We start from the raw sequence: 27879 nt of genomic DNA on the forward strand, positions 1-27879 counted from the left end.
CTGCATATCAGGATGTAATTCATAAAACATGGACGACGTCTCATTTTGGGAGAAAAAAATGTTTTGGTTTATTGTCGGTATTATAACATTTGGAAAGAGGTGTCATTTGATTTAAAACAGTGATTCGCTTTGACATTATTAATTTCGACCGGAATCTGTCTTTCTAACTTGACTTGGCAGAGAGCGAGGCATTGTTTTGGAGCTGTGCAAACGGAATAGAAGATGATTCTCGTTTCTTGCCCGCAACAAGACATGAGTCCCAGTTAGTGACTTTAATCCGCACAAAAGTGACTCACGATGGATGTATTTTAATGGCTTTGAGAGGGGTTAAAAAGCGGACTTGCCACTTCTGAAAAGCAGTGAAGCAGAGAACCAACAGAGCAGCGGGTTGGGCAGAGCACTGCTTCATTGCTTCAAGCTTCTAGCAGAGCCACTGCAGAAGTGGTTCATTACAGACCCGCTGCAGAGTCTGCAATCAACATAGAGAAATGATCAGTTTCCCGATAAACACCCTCAAAAACCACAGCCGGTCTGAAGGACCGATAAGGGAATCGTTGAGCAAAAAGGCTATTGAAATAGGTGGATCAAATCATTTCTTAACGATTCTTGAAAAGTACTAGTTATCAATACCCAACCCTAGTTGCCTCACAGCAAGAAGGTGGTGAGATCACTTTCCACAACCAGTTTGCATGTTCTCCCTGTGTTCGTGTGAGTTCCCTCCAGGTGCTCCGGCTTTCTCTCACATTCAAAGGTTAGGTGAATTGGACACTTTAAATTGGCCATGGGTGTGTTTGTCTATATGTGGCCCTGTTGATACACTGGCGTCATGTTAATGGTGTACCCTGTGTCACACCCTATGGCTGTGGGAATAGGCAACCCCCCTGCCCCATCCCTCCACACCCTTGACTGGAGTAAGCATGTGTAGAAAAAGAATGAATCCCTTATCATGATGGCAGTGTGGGTAGCCATTGAAAGCATGGATCTTTTAGACTTAATCCAGAACAATCGCAAACCAAGACAGTCCAACTCTCCACTCAGCCTATCAACTGCTGTACGCATCTATTGATCCCACAAAGTCAAGGTCAGTCAACTTTTTTCACTAACAAAATACATACAACTGGTGAACAGAATCAGAACCAGAATCACTGATGAAAGCCAGAATTTACTGTGAAGAAGTCAGAGATTCTTCCCCGCTCTGCCCATTGCTCATAGTGCCTGTGTGTAGGCTGGCTATGAAGTTCAGCAACTTCTTGGGGATACCAAAAGCAGCCTGGTCAAGTGAATCAAAAGCTTTGTGAAAGTTAACATAGGCTGCACTGAAGCACTGCTGATATTCAGGCTTGCATTCATTTAATACTGGCAGAGCTAGGATGCAGTTGAAGGTTGACTTCTTGGTTGGGAAGACAGACTGCTCTGGTCACTGAGTAGGCAAATTCATAACTGGGACTGCACCCTGTGCACAATCATCCTTGCAAACACGTGTCCTGGCAAAGACAGCAATGTAATTGCTCAGGTGTAATCTTCGCGATCACTCCACGGTTAGCTAAGGTAAGACAAAAAATGTGATCGCTGTAAGGTTTTTTGGGGGGTGGTGGGGAAGGGTAAAACACTGGAGAAGCAGACCCATCACCCTGATGTCTATAATCACAAAGTGCCTGGAGCAATCAGTCTCCCAGCACATCAGAGACTGCCTTCCTCCCTCCCTCGACCCCCACCAGTTTGCTTACAGAGCAAACCGGTCTACGTAGGACGCCATCACCCTCACTCTCCACACAGCGCTGAGCCACCTGGAGAAGAAGAGCTATGTGAGGATGCTCTTTGTGGACTACAGCTCAGCGTTTAACACCATCATATTCACAGTGCCATCACCAAACTGCTGAAATTACACATCTCCCTCCCCACCTGTAACTGGATTAAAAACTTTCTGACAAGCTGCCCACAGTCTGTGAGACTCGTCCCCCACCACTCCTCCACACTCACACTCAGCACTGGTTTCCCTCAAGGCTGCATTCTAACCCCTCTGCTGTACGCCCTGCACACCTTTGCCTGTTCTCCAACCCATCCAACCAACTGCATTATAACATATGCAGATGATACCACAGTGTTTGCACGCATCTGCGACGGGCTATACAGTACATATCATATTCAAATAATTTTTTGAGGGGGTGTATACGATGACTTGTTTTTTTGTGGTGTACAGTAGGTCTGCGGGAACACCCCATTTTCATTGTATGCCCCCTCCACCCACCCGTACAATAACAGTAAAGACTATTCCATTCTATTCTTCACCTGTAATCTTTCAGATAAACCTCTTTTGATAAAATATGTGTGTGTATGTGCATGTGTGACCTTGTTTTCACATTTTCCTCACTTTACAGTATTTATTTATGAATGCCTAAAAGCCTTTGCAAAGAATGGATGCCAAAGAATTTCATGAAATAATAAAAAAATTGGAGCTTTAAAACTGGGTTGAGCCACTGATGTAAATATTACTAACAGTGACACTTTCCTCACACTTCCTCATCATCTCAGTACAGATCGGAACAGCTTCCTTAATTTGTAGCTCAGTGGAGACCTGACAAGCGACCATGTCGTACATGGATACTCTGCGTCAGTGGGATGAAGCCATAAGTTATGCTGACAAACAGGATTTCTCAAACGCACTCCAGATTTTTTTGTCTATTCAAGAGCCAAACTCCAAAATCTATTTTGATATTGGTTGCCTGCTTCTTCTTAAGCAAGATCTGGAGGCTGCTGAAAAGGTATGTTGTGTACATTACTACACACACACACACACACACACACACACACACACACACACACACACACACACACACACACACACACACACACACACAAAACATGGCAATATTTATTTAGCAGTGCTATGCGTTGTGGAGGTATGAATAAAATGCTGTTATTTTAACATCTGAAAGCGCAAGTCACTGAGAAAAGAGAAGCAAAGGAGGAAGTTACCACATTCTCTGTGTGTCTTGCAGGCATTCGATGACAGTATACGCAAGGATGAACATTTGGCTGTTGCCTTCTTTCAAAGAGGAATCACTTTTTACAGGAAGGAGAGGCAAGAAGCACTGATTGTCCTTATAAAACATTGCTTATATTATTCATGAGTCATCGCGGTGATCAGATTTGTGATCACGACTGCGTCAAATACAAAAGTAATGAGCTTGACCGTCTTTGTTCAAAGGTATGAGGAGGCTTCATCTGATTTCCATCATGCATTCAAAGCTTTAAGAGGGAACCAGCTCATAGATTACAAAGCACTGGGTCTCAGATACAAGTTATATGCATGTGAGGTAAGAGCTGAAGTTATTTTTCAAGTTTCGAAAAAGAGAAAAGAACAGCTTTTATTGTCTGTCTGGAGTCTGTCTTCTGCATTTAACCCATCCTAATTACAGTTAGACACAATCCAACCACTAGGAGAAGTGGGCAGCCACAGCCCGGCACTCAGGAACCAACTCCAGATGTAGAGACATTGCCTTGGTCAGGGGCAGAGAAACAGACCCTAAATAAGCCACATTGCCCCCCATCTTTCTCCCAGTCCTAAGAGGCAGCGTGGGGAGGGAGAGTGTAATGGTTAAAGTGGTTGGCTAGTGACCAAAGGATTCTCGGGTAAAATCCCTGTTGGACTGGAAAATCATTAAGGTCCCTTAGGCACAGACCTTAATTCCCAAGTTGCTCCCAGTGTGCACTTGAGTGCCTTGTGTAACAGCACCCTAACATCAGTGTGTATGTGTGAATAAGTGAATGTGAGCCATCATTGTGAAGCGCTTTGAGCATCTGCATTAGATGTGAAAGCAGTATACAACCCCTGGCAAAAATTATAGAATCACCGGCCTCGGAGGATGTTCATTCAGTTTAATTTTGTAGAAAACAAGCAGATCACAGACATGACACAAAACTAAAGTCATTTCAAATGGCAACTTTCTGGCTTTAAGAAACACGATAAGAAATCAGGAAAAAAAAATTGTGGCAGTCAGTAACGGTTACTTTTTTAGATCAAGCAGAGGGAAAAAAATATGGAATCACTCAATTCTGAGGAAAAAATTATGGAATCATCTTGCCATAGAGCTAAAACTGTGAAAAAATTCCTTGCAAAAAGACACATAGGGTCAATGTCATGGCCTGCAAATAGTCCAGATCTTAATCCAATTGAAAATCTTTGGTGGAAGTTGAAGAAAATGGTCCATGACAAGGCTCCAACCTGCAAAGCTGATCTGGCAACAGCAATCAGAGAAAGTTGGAGCCAGATTGATGAAGAGTACTGTTTGTCACTCATTAAGTCCATGCCTCAGAGACTGCAAGCTGTTATAAAAGCCAGAGGTGGTGCAACAAAATATTAGTGATGTGTTGGAGTGTTTTGTTTTTCATGATTCCATAATTTTTTCCTCAGAATTGAGTGATTCCATATTTTTTTCCCTCTGCTTGGTCTAAAAAAGTAACCGTTACTGACTGCCACAATTTTTTTTCCTGATTTCTTATAGTGTTTCTTAAAGCCAGAAAGTTGCCATTTGAAATGACTTTAGTTTTGTGTCATGTCTGTGATCTGCTTTTTTTCTACAAAATTAAACAACTGAATGAACATCCTCCGAGGCCGGTGATTCCATAATTTTTGATAGGAGTTGTATAAAAGCAGTTTTTCACCTGATGCACAAGTCATTTTTACACTGAGCCTACACCCTCTAAATCACAATAACACAAGCATTCATCTGTGTGCACATGGGTGTGCCCATCTAAAAATGGAGTGTGGTTCGGCACTGCAGTGGTAGGTTGATGTGCATTTGTGGTTTAGAACACCTAAAATCACATCTGAAGTGCAGCGTTGCATTTAAAAGCTGCAATACTCGCGCATGTTTTAGATAAGCTTCAAGACACGTTCAGAGTGGACAGTGGTACGCAACTGCACATAATAGTACATGATGAAACTAAAGCCCATTTCACACCAGGCCTGCGTACAGCTGCATTGTACTGCGTATCTAGTACGCAGGAATGGTTGCATAATTTGCGTGCAGGGAAAAAAAAATTGTGCGCAGGGGGGAGAGGCATGGCTCCATGACACTTTTTACAGACTGCCTGGAACGTGCCACAATCTTGAGGAGGTAAAAGAAGCTCCAACCGACGATCATGTGCGCGATCCGTTCATGAGGAGTGGACGGTGGCTATGTCCTCTCGCTGGCGATCGGTCTGTGAGGAGTTAGACTGGATGTCGACATGTCCTCTTGCTGGTGGTCCATGAGCAGGAGGAATTCATTTTTGTTGTCTGTTCAGTTTTGTCATACAAAATACAAAATAAATCAAACAACTGGATACATTTTGTGGTAGTTTGTTCTCATAATGCTCAGAGTGTACATCCAGGGTTTTCATGTATCCCATAATCCCCTGTGTGCCAGAGAGTCGCTGCAGTCAAAACAACATAGAGAATCCACATGATGACAATTGTAAATTAATATTATACTACAAAAATGTATTTTTTAATGCTTTTCATCACGTTAATAAGAGACTGCTGCATGATACCCTGAAAACTTGCTAAAACAATTATAACAAATAATCCGTGTCTGTTACATTTAATCTGCATGGAATTTAATAAACGCAAATCAAATTTCAGACATATTATATATTAGTCTGGAACAAAGAGGACAAACACTGTTGTAAAGAACAATAATCAAGACGTTAAAGAGCAAACTTTCCCCCAGAACGACATGATCAGGAAGCGAGCGAAGCTCACAGCAGCTCCCACTGAAAATAACGGAGAGACAGCCTGTGATTATCGCATGTTTACATAAAACAAATGCAATAACAACATCTATAAACCCAGAGAATATATTCATGAGAGGTTTAGGCACAATATAAAAATAGTTTTATGTTGCGATGTTAATGGTGTTGTCTGTGTGCAGCGGTTAAAGTCCAGCGTGATCAGAGCGTCTCAATGCAGTTCTTAGTGTTACTGAGATCTCGCAGCGCAGCGACCTCTCCGAGGTTTTGTGCGATTTGAAACATGAAAAGGGCAGATGTAGATGTAAATGTACATGTACATTTAGATATACCTTAGTATACACTAGTAGAGTTCTACCTTAGAATTGGAATATATTATAGAAGACATACCTTACTGAATTTTCATGTGTATTCAACCCACTGATGTGAGATGCAGCTGAATATTGCACCATTGAAATATCAAAAAAAAAAAAAAAAAATATATATATATATATATATATATATATATATATATATATATATATATATATATATATATATATATATATATATATATATATTCATGAGTTTCATGACATGGCAGTGGGTGTGAAAAACCGCAGTTGTGTCAGTTGTACACAGTGACATTTGCACTGTGTGCTGCTTTGCACAGGGTGGAAGATATGGCCCTATAATTAACAAATGACTAATGATTTGTTTAATGTCTCAGTTTAAAAAAAAAAAAAGGAAATATAGATGTGACATTTTAGCATGTTACATGCACTGTACATGAAAGCAAAACATATTGTTCAAATCAAGGTTCATGGAAATCCATCCATCCATCCATCCATTTTCTTCCGCTTTATCCGGAGTCGGGTCGTGGGGGCAGCAGCTCAAGCAAAAACACCCAGACCTCCCGATCCACACACACCTCCCCCAGCTCCTCCGGGGGAACCCCAAGGCGTTCCCAAGCCAGCCGAGAGATGTAGTCCCTCCAGCGTGTCCTGGGTCTTCCCCGGGGCCTCCTCCTAGTGGGACGTGCCCGGAACACCTCTCCAGCGAGGCGTCCTGGGGACATCCGGAAAACATGCCCGAGCCACCTCAACTGACTCCTTTCGACGTGGAGGAGCAGCGGCTCGACTCATGGAAATATCACAGACAAATTATTTGTAATATTTTCTGATGCAAATGAAACAAAAACCTTCCATTTGAACAAAAGTTGACCCAGTGCTATTGTTCGAAAAAAAAAACTTTTTTACAGTTGTTATTGACAAAACTATATTTGTAGAAATTGCGTCCCCCCTCATTCCATCATCAGATGAGGTAATGTGAAGAGTGGGAATCTACAGTTATGCTCAAAAGTTTACATACCCTGGCAGAATTTTTGCTTTTTGGCCATTTTTAAGAGAATATGAATGACAATACAAAAACTTTTTTTTCACTCATGGTTAGTGGTTGGGTGAAGCCATTTATTGTCAAACCACTGTGTTTCTTCTTTTTAAATCAAAATGACAAGAGAATCACTACTCTTAGCTTCATAGTGGAGTAGAGCAATCAATCAATCAATCAATTTTATTTATATAGCGCCAAATCACAACAAACAGTTGCCCCAAGGCGCTTTATATTGTAAGGCAAGGCCATACAATAATTACATAAAAACCCCAACGGTCAAAACGACCCCCTGTGAGCAAGCACTTGGCGACAGTGGGAAGGAAAAACTCCCTTTTAACAGGAAGAAACCTCCAGCAGAACCAGGCTCAGGGAGGGGCAGTCTTCTGCTGGGACTGGTTGGGGCTGAGGGAGAGAACCAGGAAAAAGACATGCTGTGGAGGGGAGCAGAGATCAATCACTAATGATTAAATGCAGAGTGGTGCATACAGAGCAAAAAGAGAAAGAAACACTCAGTACATCATGGGAACCCCCCAGCAGTCTAAGTCTATAGCAGCATAACTAAGGGATGGTTCAGGGTCACCTGATCCTGATTATTCAAAACCTTATAAGTAAGAAGAAGAATTTTAAATTCTATTCTAGAATTAACAGGAAGCCAATGAAGAGAGGCCAATATGGGTGAGATTGTTGTATGGCTGGGGGGCCTGGCTGCCTTTTTGTTTCTGTCTTTTGTTTTTCCTTCCAGGTGGCTTGCATTTGGGACTGAGTGGCTGTGTTGCTGAGGTTATCAGGACCTCACCCTGATCACCTGCAGCTCGTCAGGACTCACAGCTGAGGTGCATCTATATGGATTGGAACATGGTGGCATTTAAGACTGGAGTATACAGTGTGTATTTGCCAGAGACTCGACCTTGTGACCAGACGGGTGAGATTGTCGTCTCGGGAGCCATCTCATCATCAGTGGATGCAGAGAACATCCAGGGTTTGATGCACGGTCTGTGAAAGAGGAGGGGGTGAGGTCTCACGCTCGTCAGCACACTTCCTGAGGTACGTTAGATTTTGTGACTAACATTTATACAGTCAGTAAATGTGGTGTCCCTCACACCTTTATTATATTGAGCTGTATGTTAGTCATGTATCGGCTTCCACTGCAGTGGAGTTTTGTGAACTGGATGTTCCATGCCTGCAGGTTGGGAAGCTGATTAGTAATCAAGCCAGGAAGTGTTTGCTGTTTGTACACCTTTAAGTGTTCTCTCTGTGTGTAGAGTGTGGACTCACATAAATGGTTCCTTCTTTCACAGACTCAGTTTGTTGCGGCCACCTGGGGGGTGTCGGCGGGGTCCTTGGGTCCGAACAGCTTCTGGCTCCGGACAGTTAGCGCTGCTGGGAGCGCACCACGCCAGACCGCACTTTATGTTATTTTTGTATCACTGTTATGTATTAAATTCAGTTAGCCTTTGTACCGTGCTCTGCTTATTTCATACTGGGTCCTTCAAACGCTGGTCGGTTCTCCGAGCTGCGTCCGACACATAACAGAGATATGCTCTCTCCTTCTAGTCCCCGTTAGTACTCTAGCTGCAGCATTTTGAATTAACTGAAGACTTTTCAGGGAACTTTTAGGACAACCTGATAATAATGAATTACAATAGTCCAGCCTAGAGGAAATAAATGCATGAATTAGTTTTTCAGCATCACTCTGAGACAAGACCTTTCTAATTTTAGAGATATTGCGCAAATGCAAAAAAGCAGTCCTACATATTTGTTTAATATGCGCATTGAATGACATATCCTGATCAAAAATGACTCCAAGATTTCTCACAGTATTACTAGAGGTCAGGGTAATGCCATCCAGAGTAAGGATCTGGTTAGACACCATGTTTCTAAGAATTGTGGGGCCAAGTACAATAACTTCAGTTTCATCTGAGTTTAAATGTTGTGAAAGTGTAGGTACACGGACCCACAATCAATCAATCAATCAATTTTTTTTATATAGCGCCAAATCACAACAAACAGTTGCCCCAAGGCGCTTTATATTGTAAGGCAAGGCCATACAATAATTATGTAAAACCCCAACGGTCAAAACGACCCCCTGCGAGCAAGCACTTGGCTACAGTGGGAAGGAAAAACTCCCTTTTAACAGGAAGAAACCTCCAGCAGAACCAGGCTCAGGGAGGGGCAGTCTTCTGCTGGGACTGGTTGGGGCTGAGGGAGAGAACCAGGAAAAAGACATGCTGTGGAGGGGAGCAGAGATCGATCACTGATGATTAAATGCAGAGTGGTGCATACAGAGCAAAAAGAGAAAGAAACAGTGCATCATGGGAACCCCCCAGCAGTCTACGTCTATAGCAGCATCACTAAGGGATGGTTCAGGGTCACCTGATCCAGCCCTAACTATAAGCTTTAGCAAAAAGGAAAGTTTTAAGCCTAATCTTAAAAGTAGAGAGGATGTCTGTCTCCCTGATCTGAATTGGGAGCTGGTTCCACAGGAGAGGAGCCTGAAAGCTGAAGGCTCTGCCTCCCATTCTAGTCTTACAAACCCTAGGAACTACAAGTAAGCCTGCAGTCTGAGAGCGAAGCGCTCTATTGGGGTGATATGGTACTACGAGGTCCCTAAGATAAGATGGGACCTGATTATTCAAAACCTTATAAGTAAGAAGAAGAATTTTAAATTCTATTCTAGAATTAACAGGAAGCCAGTGAAGAGAGGCCAATATGGGTGAGATATGCTCTCTCCTTCTAGTCCCCGTCAGTACTCTAGCTGCAGCATTTTGAATTAACTGAAGGCTCTTTAGGGAACTTTTAGGACAACCTGATAATAATGAATTACAATAGTCCAGCCTAGAGGAAATAAATGCATGAATTAGTTTTTCAGCATCACTCTGAGACAAGACCTTTCTGATTTTAGAGATATTGCGTAAATGCAAAAAAGCAGTCCTACATATTTGTTTAATATGCGCTTTGAATGACATATCCTGATCAAAAATGACTCCAAGATTTCTCACAGTATTACTAGAGGTCAGGGTAATGCCATCCAGAGTAAGGATCTGGTTAGACACCATGTTTCTAAGATTTGTGGGGCCAAGTACAATAACTTCAGTTTTATCTGAGTTTAAAAGCAGGAAATTACACAACAGAGGCGCAAATGAACGGACAATGAAGGAAGTCAAATAACAACACTTTACTGTTGTGAAAAAGCACAACCAACACGGCGAATGTGAAATTTAACAGTCAGTCAATTACAAGGGTGACGTGTGGGCAGGCTCGAAGATAAGAGACGTCCGTCCAAAGCAGAACCGGAACCACACGATTTCCTCCGCCACCGAACCCCGGGAATACTGGAGCCGCCAAGTCCCGAACACCCAGGTGGCCACTGCCTCCGCTTGTCGGATCTGGTACTGCTGGCAAGGAACAAAAACAGTTAGATGTGGGTGCGTGTGCACCCAGCAACACGTATGGTGGGAATGCCACCTCCACCTCTCGTCGAAAAAAGAAACAGAATATCTGCTGTCCAACACACACAAGCAATAGATATTCCTGTCAGAGAATCAACACAGTCAGCTGAGATCGTTACCTCCTTGGTAGAGCGATATCTCGGCAGAGAAGTGGAGATGACGTCTTGCAGATATACCGCTGCGGATCAGATGATTGGTAACAGCTGTCGTAGGTGACAGCTGTCACCCCAGCTGCTCCTGTGAGATGGCAGCGCCCTCTGGTGCCTGGAGCCCGCACTCCAGGCAGGGTGCCCTCTGGTGGTGGTGGGCCAGCAGTACCTCCTCTTCAGCGGCCCACACAACATTAAAAGCAGGAAATTAGAAGTCATCCATGTCTTTATGTCTGTAAGACAATCCTGCAGTTTAGCTAATTGGTGTGTGTCCTCTGGCTTCATGGATAGATAAAGCTGGGTATCATCTGCGTAACAATGAAAATTTAAGCAATACCGTCTAATAATACTGCCTAAGGGAAGCATGTATAAAGTGAATAAAATTGGTCCTAGCACAGAACCTTGTGGAACTCCATAACTAACCTTAGTCTGTGAAGAAGATTCCCCATTTACATGAACAAATTGTAATCTATTAGATAAATATGATTCAAACCACTGCAGCGCAGTGCCTTTAATACCTATGGCATGCTCTAATCTCTGTAATAAAATTTTATGGTCAACAGTATCAAAAGCAGCACTGAGGTCTAACAGAACAAGCACAGAGATGAGTCCACTGTCTGAGGCCTTAAGAAGATCATTTGTAACCTTCACTAATGATGTTTCTGTACTATGATGAATTCTAAACCCTGACTGAAACTCTTCAAATAGACCATTCCTCTGCAGATGATCAGTTAGCTGTTTTACAACTACCCTTTCAAGAATTTTTGAGAGAAAAGGAAGGTTGGAGATTGGCCTATAATTAGCTAAGATAGCTGGGTCAAGTGATGGCTTTTTAAGTAATGGTTTAATTACTGCCACCTTAAAAGCCTGTGGTACATAGCCAACTAATAAAGATAGATTGATCATATTTAAGACCGAAGCATTAATTAATGGTAGGGCTTCCTTGAGCAGCCTGGTAGGAATGGGGTCTAATAGACATGTTGATGGTTTGGAGGAAGTAACTAATGAAAATAACTCAGACAGAACAATCGGAGAGAAAGAGTCTAACCAAATACCGGCATCACTGAAAGCAGACAAAGAGAATGATATGTCTTTTGGATGGTTATGAGTAATTTTTTCTCTAATAGTTAAAATTTTATTAGCAAAGAAAGTCATGAAGTCATTACTAGTTAAAGTTAAAGGAATACTCGGCTCAATAGAGCTCTGACTCTTTGTCAGCCTGGCTACAGTGCTGAAAAGAAACCTGGGGTTGTTCTTATTTTCTTCAATTAGTGATGAGTAGTAAGATGTCCTAGCTTTACGGAGGGCTTTTTTATAGAGCAACAGACTCTTTTTCCAGGCTAAGTGAAGATCTTCTAAATTAGTGAGACGCCATTTCCTCTCCAACTTAGGGGTTATCTGCTTTAAGCTGCGAGTTTGTGAGTTATACCACGGAGTCAGGCACTTCTGATTTAAAGCTCTCTTTTTCAGAGGAGCTACAGCATCCAAAGTTGTCTTCAATGAGGATGTAAAACTATTGACGAGATACTCTATCTCACTTACAGAGTTTAGGTAGCTACTCTGCACTGTGTTGGTATATGGCATTAGAGAACATAAAGAAGGAATCATATCCTTAAACCTAGTTACAGTGCTTTCTGAAAGACTTCTAGTGTAATGAAACTTATTCCCCACTGCTGGGTAGTCCATCAGAGTAAATGTAAATGTTATTAAGAAATGATCAGACAGAAGGGAGTTTTCAGGGAATACTGTTAAGTCTTCAATTTCCATACCATAAGTCAGAACAAGATCTAAGATATGATTAAAGTGGTGGGTGGACTCATTTACATTTTGAGCAAAGCCAGTTGAGTCTAATAATAGATTAAATGCAGTGTTGAGGCTGTCATTCTCAGCATCTGTATGGATGTTAAAATCGCCCACTATAATTATCTTATCTGAGCTAAGCACTAAGTCAGACAAAAGGTCTGAAAATTCACAGAGAAACTCACAGTAACGACCAGGTGGACGATAGATAATAACAAATAAAACTGGTTTTTGGGACTTCCAATTTGAATGGACAAGACTAAGAGTCAAGCTTTCAAATGAATTAAAGCTCTGTCTGGGTTTTTGATTAATTAATAAGCTGGAATGGAAGATTGCTGCTAATCCTCCGCCTCGGCCCGTGCTACGAGCATTCTGACAGTTAGTGTGACTCGGGGGTGTTGACTCATTTAAACTAACATATTCATCCTGCTGTAACCAGGTTTCTGTAAGGCAGAATAAATCAATATGTTGATCAATTATTATATCATTTACTAACAGGGACTTAGAAGAGAGAGATCTAATGTTTAATAGACCACATTTAACTGTTTTAGTCTGTGGTGCAGTTGAAGGTGCTATATTATTTTTTCTTTTTGATTTTTTATGCTTAAATAGATTTTTGCTGGTTATTGGTAGTCTGGGAGCAGGCACCGTCTCTACGGGGATGGGGTAATGAGGGGATGGCAGGGGGAGAGAAGCTGCAGAGAGGTGTGTAAGACTACAACTCTGCTTCCTGGTCCCAACCCTGGGTAGTCACGGTTTGGAGGATTTAAGAAAATTGGCCAGATTTCTAGAAATGAGAGCTGCTCCATCCAAAGTGGGATGGATGCCGTCTCTCCTAACAAGACCAGGTTTTCCCCAGAAGCTTTGCCAATTATCTATGAAGCCCACCTCGCAGAGAAAGATTTTTTTTTCACCAAAACAGATCAAATCCAGGCAGTGGTGGGCACAGATAACCAAAAAATTAACTTCGATAACAGATAACCAGATAACTGAAAAGTTATCTTTGATAAAGATAAAACAATAAACCATCCAAAAATGTATCGGAAGTTACAGATAACCGATAACTTCCAGTATTGTCTTTGGTACATTTATAACTACTATTAAACTGAATTTGAGTTTTAACACCACAATCGCTTCTAGTAGCATTAAAAACAACAACAGACCCAAACAATGAGCCCACACGTCTGTCTTTGAACAGCCTGCCCCCTGCTGGAAGCTCTTGTTTACTACACAGCCTCCAGCACAGAAGCACCCTGAGCGCAGCCACAAAACCAGCTCTCTACCAAGCACAATGCTCCGGTCAGTCAGAGGTCTTGGAAAATAAAGTCATGCTGACTTATGGTTTGGTGTGAATACTGATAGAATAACTCCATTAATGTCAATTCTGTCATTTGTATAAAATTAAAATATACATTTTATTATATTGTAAAATGTGCACTCAGTATTGTCTTGACACATAAATGTTGGCTTTACACTGTGCGAGTTTTGGCCCTTTTTCAGATGATTCAGGTTAATCGCACGCCCTGCATTGTGTAGTGTAGATGGAGTAACAAGCTGCGTTTAACATCTCACGACCACCTCCTGATCGCCGATCGTATGGTCAGATGAAAATCAAACCTGTTTGATATTATTCTGGCCGGCCGTCGTGAGGGTATCCTGCTGCTGAAGAGCAACAAGCGTCCAACCGCTCGCACTGTGCATGTGCAAACACAGCAGAGCTGTCTTGTAATGTTTTTTTTTTTGTTGTTGTTGCTTTGTTTTGTTTTTAAACTTTGATGTCTCCCATCGAGAGTTTTTCTAAATTAAGTTTGAAAAAAAAAAGCTTACGTTTTTCTTCTGGAAACACGAGTTCGACGTTTGGTTTTTGAACATACAATGTGTGTGAGAACATAAATCGTGCACTCTGAACTTTTATACCATGCGGTTCTGTGGTACAGTTTGAACTGAAACTGAGTACAGTGATTAAATATCATACAGTGTCTGCCCAGCTTCAGGACGAATACTGTCATGACCTGCCATGAACCCTACTGGCCAGTAGATGGCAGTAGAGGCCTTGAAAACTTGCCAAAACAAAATTCCAGATAATCCGTGTCTGCTACATTTAAGATGCATGGAATTTAACAAACGCAAATACAATAACAATGTCTATAAACCCAGAGAATATATTCACGAGAGTTTTAGGCACTAGAGTTTGTCAGATCCCGCTTCATATATAGACCAGCTCTCCGTCTCTGGGGTCCGACCTTCGTGTCTTCCGCGGGTATTACCCGGCGGGGCTGCACAAAGGCTGTTTAAGCTGGTGGCGAGGAGATTCGTCTAGCCGCTCACTGCCTCCATCCGGACGTCCACCCCGCTGACGCTGATCTCGCACCCCGGTCGAATAGCCTCCTTCTGGAACCAGGATACGAGCTGGCCACGCCCGTTAACAGCAGCTCTCCTCTTATGGATCAGGGCTCTTGGAATGTTGCTAGATTTTAAATTTAGTGACTCGTACAGCGAGTCCCCAGGATGCGTTAATTTCGTTAAAAACCAGACTAACCTTTTAGAGCACTTTTTGATGTTATACACCCAAAAAACTTTAACTTTTACACCTTAAGAAGAATCAATAAATCCAATGTCCGAGCCTTAACACTTTAACTGCATGCTTGGAAATTTATTGCAGGTTTTGCAAGTGCTGACAACATAATCAAAATCGGTTATATGATGATAATTTCACAACAGTAATTCAAATATAATCAGAATAATAATTGGCAGAGATTTTTGTTTTTGATTCAATAATGCTATCTGATCTTACTCTGACTGGACTGGATTAACTTCTCAACAAATTTCCTAGGAGTGAGGGAAGGAGGTTTTTTGATGTTAAAATCCCCAGTTCGATGAACTTGGTCTCCTCTTCATCAGCTTTTAGTTGTTAGCTGACCACGATCCTTGTGATGTTGTAATCCTTCAGGAAATAATCCACATAAGAGTTTATATCCTTCAGGAAATAAATCCACATAAGAGTTTATTCCTTCTTCAATCAACCAAAAGTTGATCTAATCCATTCTGGAAAGATGTGATGTTCCATGAGAGAGAAAACGTTGAAACTTCCCCACTCAGACTTAAGGCCAGTGATTATTCTCCAATGCTCTGCTACTCCATGACTGGACGGCCTGAGTGGGAGTTGAAAACTCTCTCAAATAATCTCTTATGTCTCCAATCCTCTCGCTCCTCGATTCCAATTGCAGCTCACAAGATGGTCAAGTCTTGTGATCTCCTCGTAGCAGCGGAGAAGTGACAACAGCACCTCTCCCTGGAAGAATAACCCCGTTTCCTGTTGTACAGTTTTTATACGAAAAATCTTGTTGTTGATGAGGTGATCTTGGTTACCATGGGGATGATGATGAGTCCAAACCTCCTCCCTTACCCCCTTCTTTTACTGGAAGCCATCTGGAGAACATTTCCTGACTGACGATAACTGATGTCCCGATTGTCAATAAATCTATTGCGCAAGTTTCCTGTTTTTCTGAACACATCTTTTCCGAGAAACACATCTTTTCTAAATCATGTTACATCAATCACATTTAATCATATTCAATCATTTCATTTCAACTCTTTTTCACATAAAAGCAATTCATATGATCATATACAACATTTCATTCATTATTATTCATTTCATATCTTATTACATCTTATTGTTCTGAACAGTTGTTTTTATTATCAGCTCTTCTGGCCTTGCTTGCAACATAATTAACTTCCTTTTCTGTCTCTGCCTCTGCACAAAAACAACTTTTCCTCAGTTCCTCTTTCTAACTGCCAGAAAAACAACTCATATAATCATTCATTTTACTTATTTGTCACATATATTTTCTAATCAACTCTTACTGTTATTACATTAATAGTTCATTTGATCATACTTTGTCATTTTAAAATCATCTTAGACATATTCCATCGTCTTCACCACTGAGTTCATCCCGTGGGCCTCTCCATCTGCAATGGAAAAGTCCGGTATGACCTCAGTCACTCCAGGAAAGTACCAAACACTGTTCAGTTTATTCCAACAACGTGTGTATTAATCCAATGGCACGTATTATATTCCAAGATGAAAACAAGCTGAAAGCAAGCTTAAAGTCATCTTTCTTGACACCCCCTCCATGACTTGAAGCTCTGCCGATCTCTTTATACTTCCATAAAAACATCCCCGTCGTCATCGATAGGGTGAAGGGTGAGCACTTCTTTCTCATCCACCATCGGAGACAGAACAGGAGGCGCTGGAGTTGAACGACACTCGTCCAGCACCACGTACTCCTCCTCGCCCATCTGTAGATTGCTGTCGCCGTCAGAAGGCTGCTCCTCCATCTACGATGCTTGTGATGGTAAATCCAATGTAGATGGTGTTGCCTCATATTCCTGAGATGATAATCCGTCATGGAACGATGGTGCACATGGTGAAGCGGGGGTTACAGGTGTATAACACGGGGTGACTGGTGTATTCGGTCGTGGTGGTGATGCATCCTTCGATTGAGGTGAAGCTGCAGCGTGAATATCCTCAGGCTCGGGCTGTTGAAGGTGGTCCTCCAGGAACACCTGCGTAAGGGCCTCCAAACACCAGTTTATATCCTCGGTCTGCACTCCAACCTCCACAGTGTGCTGTGGAGATGAACGTGGAACTGGTGGTGGTGAATCCGGCCATCGGCAAGATGAGATGTGGAAAATCTTATTCCCGTAGGGTACATCCACATTTTGGAAAACACGGGGCAATACGTATATCCTTCTGAAGACACTATAGTGTCAGCTCGTATTTGATCAACCACAAGGGAATGCCAAATCACGGTTGCCTCAGCCTCAATTTTCAGGTATGTTGCTGTTGGTACCTGGGGCACAAAAGATGTATCCTTCCGTCCCATTATTCCTCGCGCCACTTGGACAGCGAAGCTGTTGCTGTAACACGTCGGGCACCACAGAGTCGGTGTTACCTCCCAGAGGTAGATCACTTGTTCCAGGGTGGCTTGACAATTAATACATCTTATATCCCCCTACAGTGTAAGAGGAAACATTAGTCTTTTAATAATTATATTGCAAGCAAGCAAAAGAGTTTGTCGGGATTATTCAGATGCACGCCAGAGCTGCCTCATGATCACCGTAGGAGATTGGGATGGTGATGACGTTACCATTCCCGTAGTAGCTGAAGAAGCTGTAAGCGGGAAGCAAGCATCATAGGTCGTAAACCATAACAGCAGGAGTAGTTGACTAACCATGGACAGCCAGTATAAGGATGATAACATTCCCCATCCTAAGGCCCAAATTATGATTAGTCCAAGTTTGTAGAGCCAAGGTTTCTTGCGTTGTACGGCTCCAGTTAACGTAGCTATGTACGCCAATAGGGTCAGGACCATCACAGCTTCGCACACAATGTCAGCTATTACTGCCGGGGCGTAAAAGATTGCTGTCATATCTATCACCATCCAAATTGTAATCGATGTGTACTGCCATATTCCCCAACAGTCAAATTGGAGATTAAAGCGACCGAGGACATGAGTGATGAATAAGGACAACCCTAAGTCACTTTGACCGTAGTGCAGATTGATGATCGCCAATCTGACACATCCATGTAGTAGCGTTACTATTCGTAGTGGTTGTCGTAAGTCCCGACGGCCGACACAGCAGTATAGCAGCCAAATTAACAGTAGTGCAATAAATTCCACTCTACTCACTTTGAAGATGGTGTCAGTTATGCCGCCAGTATTGTTGGACATTGTGCTCTCTTATTTTCTTTACTTATCTCCTTAAGTTGGTGTGCTGTTATGTAGATGCTTCTTCCTCCTTTGCTCCCCCACGGCAGAATGAACAGGGCGTGTCTCGGCGTCGAGCTTTATAGGTTCCATAGCTCCTCCCCTAACGGAGGAGGGGCTCCGTTTCACTGCGTTGTGTGCTCCTCCCACACAAGCGCAGGGCGGCTGCGAAACTTCCTTTTAGCAAAACATATCCAATTACTGCAGCAATAATTAATCCTATTATGGTTAACAGATAGGGCCAAAGATATCCAAATAAATGTCCAATCCAACCAGTCACTACTTCGAGACCTTCTTTGATAACTTCTCCAGTCTCTGCAGCGAAAGTGGTGATGGCTTCTCCAGCGACTATTTGCGTTCTTTCCCACCAAGAACATTCATACCGACTTCTTCCTTCTCCACAGCTAAGCCAATGTTCTGCAGGCGATTCACATGTACCATTATTGTAAATCAGATTGGGCCCCAACCATTCGTAACCAACAATTTCTTGCCCTTCACACAGACCTTTCTTGAAAGCATATCCTTCTTCAAGCATTATCACAGGATCTCCAACAAATGGCACTATGTGACCTAGGATTTGCCTCCTTTTCAACATTCCATGTCCCAGGACAGCCTTGGCACAGCCAACGTTGGGTGGAAAAGCTCTTATCCATTCGCCCGCATGGTTCTTCTCCCAAACTGTTTGATGGCCATAAGTGTCATACTCGCCGTCATAGTAAGCATCACATTATCCCTCCCAGCCAGGAACATTTCTACAATTTTGACGGGCAAGACTTATTGTGCATGTAGTGTTAAGCTCATTACAAATCATTTTCCATGGCCGTGGCGTAACATAAGGATCTGGTCTCCAGAGTAAACCAGACCAAGTATCTCTATCTCTGGAGTAGACCGTGGCGATGTATTGATATCTAACCCAATAATTATCACTTTGATCTAAACAGGGGAACACCCAATCTTCAATTTCAAATTTCTCCATTCCCCACCAGGTAAGGTCCTCACTACGCTTAAGTCCTTCCTTCCATGCTTGAAGGGTCCCCTTAATGGTTGGAATCTGTAATAACTTCGTACAGTTATATACCCATCTTAGCCAATTGTCTATCTTAATTTGGTCTATGGAACATCGGGGGGATTTACCAGAACTTGCAGCCAAACTACTATGGTATTCTGTCTCATGTAAGCTTACATAAATTTTATGCGCCACGCATTGATCAATTTTGTCAAAATCATCCTGAGGTACTAACCTTAGCTCATCAGGTTTTGGTAGTTTTTGCACATAAAAATTTGCTTTATATGGACCTTTCAAACTATGCCCAGTCCACATGTATCCTTTTGGAAAATTCCCCTCGAAGTGTCTCAGCGAAACGCTCCAGACCCACGGAAAGGTGTCGTTAAGCCAATCATCATGTTTTGCCTCTTGTATTTGTCTCCAAACAATCCTGTCTATCAAATCAGTAACTGGTGTAAGCACCATGTAATTTTGAGATTTACATCCAATAGGTCGATTCCAATAACATCTATTTAATTTTGCTATTTTTTCTTTTACACAATAATCATTAAGCTCCTTCCATCTCTTTCTAACTTCATTATCATTAATTTTAACTTTTGGTTCTAATACTCGCTGTGTATCTTGTGTTGGCGATGCAGGGAGTAATTTAGTTCCTCTCTGGGTTGGTGATATCTTTGTGGATCCCACCGATCCTTCTGGTGAGATGACGGTAGGTTTGGAGTATGATATTCCTGCTTCTATGTCGGTAAAGTTGTTCAACGGAGGGATTATTGTAGATGTAGTATCCACTTTCGGCACTCTGCTGCGGGTGTTGTCACAGGTGAGGTTATAATTTCCCCAATGTTTCCAGGTAGGCATTATCATTCTGCAAACATCATGTCTTGGTAATGCTGGAAAAACAGCTTCTTTCTCCCAATATCCTGCTCGATAGCCCAGTAGTACTCTGCATCCCCATGAGCAATACCAGGCTGGCTCACCAGGTTCAGGTCTTATCCAAGTGCAGCCTACTTCTCTTCGCTCTTTTTGTTTTAACCGTAAGATGGTTGCCACGATGATCTCTTTATCCCTCACTTGTAGGTCTTGAAGGATTTCTGCTCCGGTGGTCAGGTTGTAATTGGTAGTGACGGTTGGAAATTCTCCACTGTTGTTCAAGTATTGCAGCCACTTGTTCTTCTGCATGTGCTGAGTTAGGTTCTTCATCTTTGCCCATTTTTCTGTAGAATTCTGGTCCCATATCATGTAGGTGTTTCTTGATTCAACTCCCCAACATGTCTGTTGAAAAGTTTTAGTTGTTGCATACTGGACCCTGATATGGGTTAAGGTCCAGGGCATACTACCATAATGGTACAGGATAGCTAGAAGTACAGCAATGCCGACTAATAATGCTGTAAGTCGGGCCATCCAACTCCAACATTGGAGGCACTTTTTCTTCCACGGCCAGCTTTGTTGCTGCTGTTGCTGCTGCCTTATTCCAACATTTTCGTAGTAGAATTCACTTGGTACTGGTGGCAGCGGCTCCTGCCCTCGAGGTTGTTGCAGTAGTGGCATTTCTATGCCAGATTCTCTTTCTCTTGGTCTGTCGTTGATCCTTCGGGGTTGCGTGGTGATCACGTTGTCTTCCTGTGGTTCTCCCATCTCGGAGATAGATGATCTTAGGTGTTGTTGTTTGTCTCGTGCTCTCACCAGGGACACTTGATGCTCGTTGCTGAAGAAGAGTGTTTAACAAGGGAGATGGCCACAGGAGTCTAATATCCAGTCCTCGCCACGCCCATTGCCAAGTGACAACTGTCACTTCCTTCATTTCAGGCGGTGGTCCCTGGGGTGTGAAGAAACATTGTGAAGATGCAGGATTCAATTCTCTACGTAGGTGCAAGATGTCTTCATAGGCATTCCAATATGCCGCTCCATTGTAGAGATACTGCGCTATCACAGAGTACAGAGGAGTTGATCTTCGAAATAATCCTCTTCCCGACTTTATGCCAAGTCGTATCAGTACAGCCTTTGGGGGTTGCCAAAGCCCCACTAGTGCTCTGGTTCGCCATCCACTTCTAATAGGCGGAATACTTCCACCTTTTTCGATGTCAGCGTACTGTACTGTCGTACATATTGGCAAAGTTTGGTTCTCAATCAAATAAAAAGCTGATTGTGCTTCTTTTTTCTGAAGTCTTTTAAACATGTAGGGACTACTGGTCCAAATCTGGAAAGATCCGAGCCAAATATCCACATACATTCCTTGTAATGGATTGACATAATTAGGTCCCCATCTTATTTTAAATCTGTAGCCCCTTTTCTGTATATATACCACGTTCAAGATACAGGGGTATATGTTTGGACACCGGGGAATTGGGTAAAACTTCCATCGACCCCGGGGCAATTCCAGTGTTGTCCAACTTTTTCCACGATAGGTTCTAGAGGAGTATATATTCCAGGCGCTTTAAGATCAGCAGTTCTTGTATATGAGTCATTATCTACAAAGTATCCTCCTGTTCCCAGCAACCATCCTTTTTCTTTGTAATCCTTTTGCGGCCAGCTTAAACATATTTTCTTGTAAGGTAATTCCAAATATGGTGTAAGTCCTTTCGGCCCGGAGCGTAGACTATTTACATTATTTTCATCCAATTTGAAAGTCCGCAGCATGATTCGGAGTGAATCGTTACTCTGCCTTCGGTCTCCTTCTTTTCTTGCCAAGATACACCACCATAGGAGCCAGTCGTTGTCTCTTAATAATATGAGTGTAGATGGGAGATGGGTGTTCAAGTTCAGAATCCATTCCTCTCCACGCCCATTTCCACATTGTAACAATCACTGTCAGGTTTAGGGAGGGGTCCCTCAGGGACTCTCCGTGTTCGAGTTGGGGGCACATAGCTCCATAAATCTTGCCAAGACTGCCAAAAGTTATATCCAGAATATCTGGATTGGGTTAGGGCCACATAAAGGGGAACTGTAGGCTTGTCCTCTTGATCCATAGGCTCAATTTGAAGCTGAATCTTCATTGCCTGATTACAGTTCCAGATCCCTCTTTTGTAGAGGAAGATGAAGTGTTGGTTTTCAAAAATTGGTGGTACAGTTGGGGGCATGAAGCCCTCACAGTCCAGAGTTTTTTCAACAATTCTCAAATTTAATGTCTGGTTATCTAATACGGGATATCTGGGGTCTTGCTGTCGTCTGTCCAATTGACGTTTCATGCTGGGGCTTGTCGTCCAGATCAAGTACTGGTTAAGGTATATTTCAACGTAGACTCCTTGGAGTGGCTCCACGTAATTAATCCCCCATCTCACTGTGAATCTTAGGCCGTTGATTTGTAGGTAAACCACATTAAATATCCATGGGTATGTATCTGGACAACTTGGAATCGAGTGGGACATCTTTCGGCGTCCGTATATATACCAATATCGCAGACTTTGATCGCTCAGCACTCGGTTAGAAAGTATTTTCTGTCCTGTTGTGTCTGTGAATACGGCATCTCTTTTATATTCATAGTGTGAGACAAAATATCCTTTAGATGCTAGTTTCCAGTTTTCTTCTTCAAAATCTTTTTCTGGCCAATGTAGGTATAATTTTTCAGCACCGAGGATATGTTGTATGTAGGGTCCAAATCTTCCTCGATTATTAATAACGGGTACTCTATTTACACTTGGTCCTTGCGACATTTTGCAATCAGCCGCTTCTTCTTACTTCTTCCTTGTCCCGCGGAAGATGGAGGGAAACATCCAGCGATTCCGAGACTTTCTTGATTTTTCCTCACCTTGAGTCGTTTGGTCTGACTGCTGCTGTTCCTCCAGGAGTTCAACGTGTGCTCCGACAGAATAAACCCCCACATAGGGAACCAGCACCATCAGCACTGTGAGCCGCACCCTAACTGTTTGGTCCGGCCTACTAGGAGTGTCCACTCTGCTAGCCACTCCCCCTCTAGATTGTATCCTCCTTTTCCTCACCCATTCTTCGGGTGTCACGTGATACTCGGCTGACTTCTTCTTTGGTTTTGCTGCTTTATTTCCCCAGGCGTCTAATCCAGTGGTAAAATAAAACATGAGGGTTTCTCTCCCCCCTTTTTCTTGTGGCACCTCTTCTGCATCTTCCAGTAGAATTTCTGGGTTTTTTAGAACTTCCTCTATCAATTTTGCCCAAGTTGTCAATTCCCAAGGGCCAATCCATCCTTCTTCTTGGGCTTTTTGCTGTTGATCATCTGTCAGTCCTTCCATCATGTCTGTATATCCGGGTCACTCCGGATCTCTGTATACTCTGAACACAAGTGGAATTTGTACTGCATCTATTGGAGGGTCATAAGCTTGTCCGTACTCTGGACCCTGGGACCAATTTTGCTGTATAGCTTCATGCAACAAAGACGGCTTTCGTTCACTACCTCCTGCAGCTTGGTCACTTCCTCCTGCTCCAGTTGTGTCCAACATCAGATAGACACTTGGGGCCGTTGGACTCACGTCACCGCCGCCTTGATTCCCCTCAGCTTGATCAGGCGCAGTTGTTGCTGCAGGATTAGCCCAGCAGGTTTCATTGGTGTGACAGGTCCTCAGAGAGTCTAAAAACCTTCTCACTTGCCATCCTTCTGCTTTTACCACATGCAGTAGTCTTCCCATATGAGTTCTTGCTTTACACACCAGGCAATATTCCATGTTTTGTCCATTCCAATAGCATGAACACACCTGCATATCCACATGGTCTCCACGTAAGTCCCACTGGGTGTAAAAGACCATTCTTGGCAAGTGGGTTAGTCGGCATAACCCACACACCAGTGCATCCAAAACCTTCACCAGCTTGTGAAGTAATTGCTTGAATTCATATTTTGCCCCATTTGGAATTGGGGGTTTTCTAAGTCCAGGTCCTGACCATTGGACCGTCAGCTGTACGTCTCCACGACAAATCACACAGTGATTCTCAACTTTTTTCCATTGTAATAACTCCTTTTTATTAGATAAAAATCCTTTCTTTGCATGAGATAGAATCCTCAGGGCTCTGCCTGCCCAGAGGCCTTCTCTTGTTCTTCTTAAGGCAACCACCCCATTGACAGTGGCCATTCTGACGAAGGGTGGAAGTTCTTGGGTGTTTGTGGCCATATTTAGCTCCTGGTTTTGTCTAGTTAGGAGTTGGCTTCAGCTGCTCCACTCCTTGGATTCCTTTCCTCTTCAATTCTACTGTGTTACTATCCAGTATCTTCACTACTGTATCTGTGGTCTCATACTTAGGTTTAACAGCAGTGTTGGTTGGGTGATCTCGTGCTCTCACCCACACCTTCTGTCCAACCTTGAATGGGATCTTTGGTTCTGGTTCTCTGTCCCTTTCAATCTGACTCCTCCCCACTTCCGGTGTCGAAAATGGGCGTTGGTTCAGTTCTTGCGAAGGGGTGGGCCTGCCGGCACGTTGGCGGTCATTCAGGGCCTGTCCAATTTCCAGGGCCTTAGTACTCCATTCCTTCGTGTTAGCATTTTTTCCAATCCAGTTTTTCACCAGTCCAATAGCCCTTTCTACAACTCCATTTGCTTGTGGAGTGTATGGGGGCGAGTAAATTCTCATTACTCCATTTTTCTGGCACCACTGGTCGACCTGAGCGTTACGAAAATGTGTTCCATTGTCCATTCTCAGCTCCTTAGGTATCCCCAGATTTGAACACACTTGATCCAACATGCTGCTCACACTGCTGCCGTTGGCTTTTCTCACAGGCTTAACAGTCACATAGCCTGACATAGAGTCCACAAGCACCAACAGATACTTTTCTCCTTTCTTACCGGTCACCCCCATGGGCCCGGCAACATCCATGCATACTGATCCCCATGGAACAGTACTCTTTATGGTGAAACCATCCACCCTTTGTCCTCGTCGTCCTGCATTGTATCGACCACATACGTCACAGTCTTTGAGAACTCGGTAGACTTGGTTTCTCGGAATCCAAAGTTGCAGCTTCTCCAGCTCCTTCCGTGTGGGAATGGTGCCTGCATGGCCAAGCGCTTCATGTACGGCCAGCACCACTTCTTTCACGGACTCTTTTGGAACTACCCTTCCCTTGGGTGTCTGTTCCCACTTCTCGATCCCGACAACGACGACTTTTCTCAGCTGCACATAGCGGTCCACTTCTTCGTTCCCGCTCCAATGTGCTCCTTCCTTTACATGGGCTTTCTGATGTACCACATCTAAGTCCATTGTTAGCCTCAACTCGGCTATTTTCTTCCATAAATCCATATGAGCTACAGGCTTCCCCTTAGCTCCCTCGAATCCATTTTCTTCCCAAATGGATAAGTCCTCTTTCAGGGCTTGTGCGCAGTAATGACTGTCTGTAGCCTTTTTTTACTTTCCTCTTGTTTAACTCCAAGAGTCCTTCCAGTATTGCTGTAACTTCTCCCGCTTGAGCACTCCCTGGCGTTTGACCTTTTTGACGATATTTCTCCTTATCTTGATACTTCAGAATATAGCCCCAATGAGCTACATTGTCTGTACCTTTCTTTGATCCATCAGTGTACATAGTCCAGTCGTATGGTTCCACAGGGAGTTGCGTTTCCTTCGGTAACTTTTTTGTCGCCGACTGGTTTGGCCCAATTTCCAGCTCAGGGTCTAGCAGGATGTCCTCCCACCTTCCCCATCTGGCATTTGTGGCTTTAGTACTCTCAATTGTTCCTTTTCTTAGGAACCGGTGGACTTGGCTTTGAGTAATGACTTTTATCCCCTGTCCTTGTGCAAGTTCTTTCAATGCACTCCAATATCTAGCCAGGACTGCTAGTTCTTTTTCTTCCGGTGGATATTTTCTCTCAATAGAAGACAGAGTATAGCTCCACAATGTTACCATACCCCCTCCTTCATTGCTTACTTTTACCACCGAATCCTCTTCTTCACAGCTTATTTCGGCTAGCAGACGAGTAGTCAGACTACGCGGCTCCAGCCTAACTGCGTCTTGAATGGCTTTCTTTAGCTTTTCCAAGCAATCCTGATCTGTAGCTGTCCAAATCCATTGCTTTTGCTCTTGTCCATCAGGTTTCTTCTTGAGACGAGCATAAAGGGGCTTTGCGTATTTCTGATAATGTGGAACGTGATCTCTCACATAGTTACACAGTCCCAATATTTTCTGTAGGTCATTCTCAGATTGAGGTGGTTTAATCTGACTCAATTTTTCTCGGTATCCTTCTGAGAGTCCCAAGTCTGATGATACCTGGAATCCCAAATAGTTAACCTTGAATTGTCCAAATTGACATTTCTTCAGGTTGAGTTTTAATCCAGCTTCTGTGAGCTTCTGTATCACCTTTTGCAGCCGCATTAGGTGTTCATTTTCATCATCATCTGCGATAAACACATCATCGATATAGACTGTTACTCCCAGATCTTTCAATATTTCCATTACTGCTGCTTGGAACACATTTGGTGAATTTCTGTATCCCTGCGGTAGTCGTTGCCACACATAGCTTTTCCCCTTATGTGTGAATGCGGTTTTCCCTTGTGACTGTTTTGCTAATCGCAGGGAAAATAATCCATTTGCCAGATCAATGCATGATTTGTATTTCTTAATTTGGAGAGTTTTTAGTGCTTCTTGGGGATTTATCAAACTCGCTCTATTGGCTATTGCTCGTCGATTGAGAGCCTTGAAATTGATTACTGGTCTCCAGCCTCCTCCTGCCGACTCTGGCTTCTTAACTGCTTGGATGGGGCTGTTAGTGATCAGGTTTAATTCCACTCGAATGATCCCCAGAGCTTCCAATTCTTTTACTATTTTATCCATTTCCTCAACCGCTCCAGGGTTCAAGGGATATTGTCGCACTGGTGGATGTACTCCTCCTTCGATGACATGAATGTGTTTAGTCCCCAAATCTCCACAATCATTTTTAAATCGTGCCACTTCAGCTTCGGAAATAATTTCCCTCAATTTTTCTTTCCCTACTTCAGAGAAATCACTTTCTTCAATTTTTTCTTCTGTGACAGCCGGTACATCCACTTCTTTGTACCAGCTTACCGGACTCTTTCCAGTTGGAGTTATACCCATTCGTACAACTCTTGCTTGTAATTTTTTCACTCGTCGTCTTATTAGAGTTCGAAGTCTTTTGGGCCGATGCAATTCTTTCAAATCTCTGACTGATATCAAATTAAAGGGGCCTTTTAACCAAACTATCCCCTTCCATATTCCAAATGGTGTTCTCTCCGTTGCCCCATTTGCATACTGGATTAATAGGTATCCTATGGTAACGAGGTTTCTGCGGGTCATGGACACCTCCGCTCCCGTGTCCACCAGGTACGGTTCTCCATCCACATCAGTGTAGATATCGTCCCCTTCCCAGTAGGCATGGTCTAGCGTGACCCGCTCCTCCAAAGCCATTACTTCTGTTGCCCTCCAGCCGCCGCTGTAGCTTGGCGGACTTCCTGGAGGGCTTTCCTTTGTTCCGGAGTTAATTTGTCGTACTCCTCTTTAGGGAGATAGCCACCACCACGAGGTGCAGGTGTAGGTCGCAATTGTGGTGGTGGAGGTGGTGGACCTCTCGGCCGAGAGCTCCATTGTCCGGCTGGAGGTCTTTGATTATTCCTCTGTGGTGTTTGATGTGACTGAGGAGGTGATGGTTTGGACACTGAATTTCTTTTCTCCACTCCCCCCGGTTTTTGTCCTGATTTCG

At 43.2% G+C, this 27879-nt stretch overlaps 1 protein-coding gene across 1 annotated transcript in view; it reads left to right on the top strand.

Annotated features, from left to right (window-relative positions):
• The first annotated feature begins 2539 nt into the window (after nt 1–2539).
• The window catches only part of ncf2 (neutrophil cytosolic factor 2), an 82850-nt gene continuing 57510 nt past the window's right edge, over nt 2540–27879 (top strand). Inside the window, exons 1-3 of the mRNA XM_034165442.1 lie at nt 2540–2762; nt 3000–3082; nt 3209–3317. Coding sequence (XP_034021333.1) covers nt 2589–2762; nt 3000–3082; nt 3209–3317 — 366 coding nt within the window. The 5' untranslated portion in view covers nt 2540–2588. The remainder of the gene's footprint in view (nt 2763–2999; nt 3083–3208; nt 3318–27879) is intronic.

Source organism: Thalassophryne amazonica, unplaced genomic scaffold, assembly GCF_902500255.1.
Source record: "Thalassophryne amazonica unplaced genomic scaffold, fThaAma1.1, whole genome shotgun sequence".
NCBI classification, from domain to species: Eukaryota; Metazoa; Chordata; class Actinopteri; order Batrachoidiformes; family Batrachoididae; genus Thalassophryne; species Thalassophryne amazonica.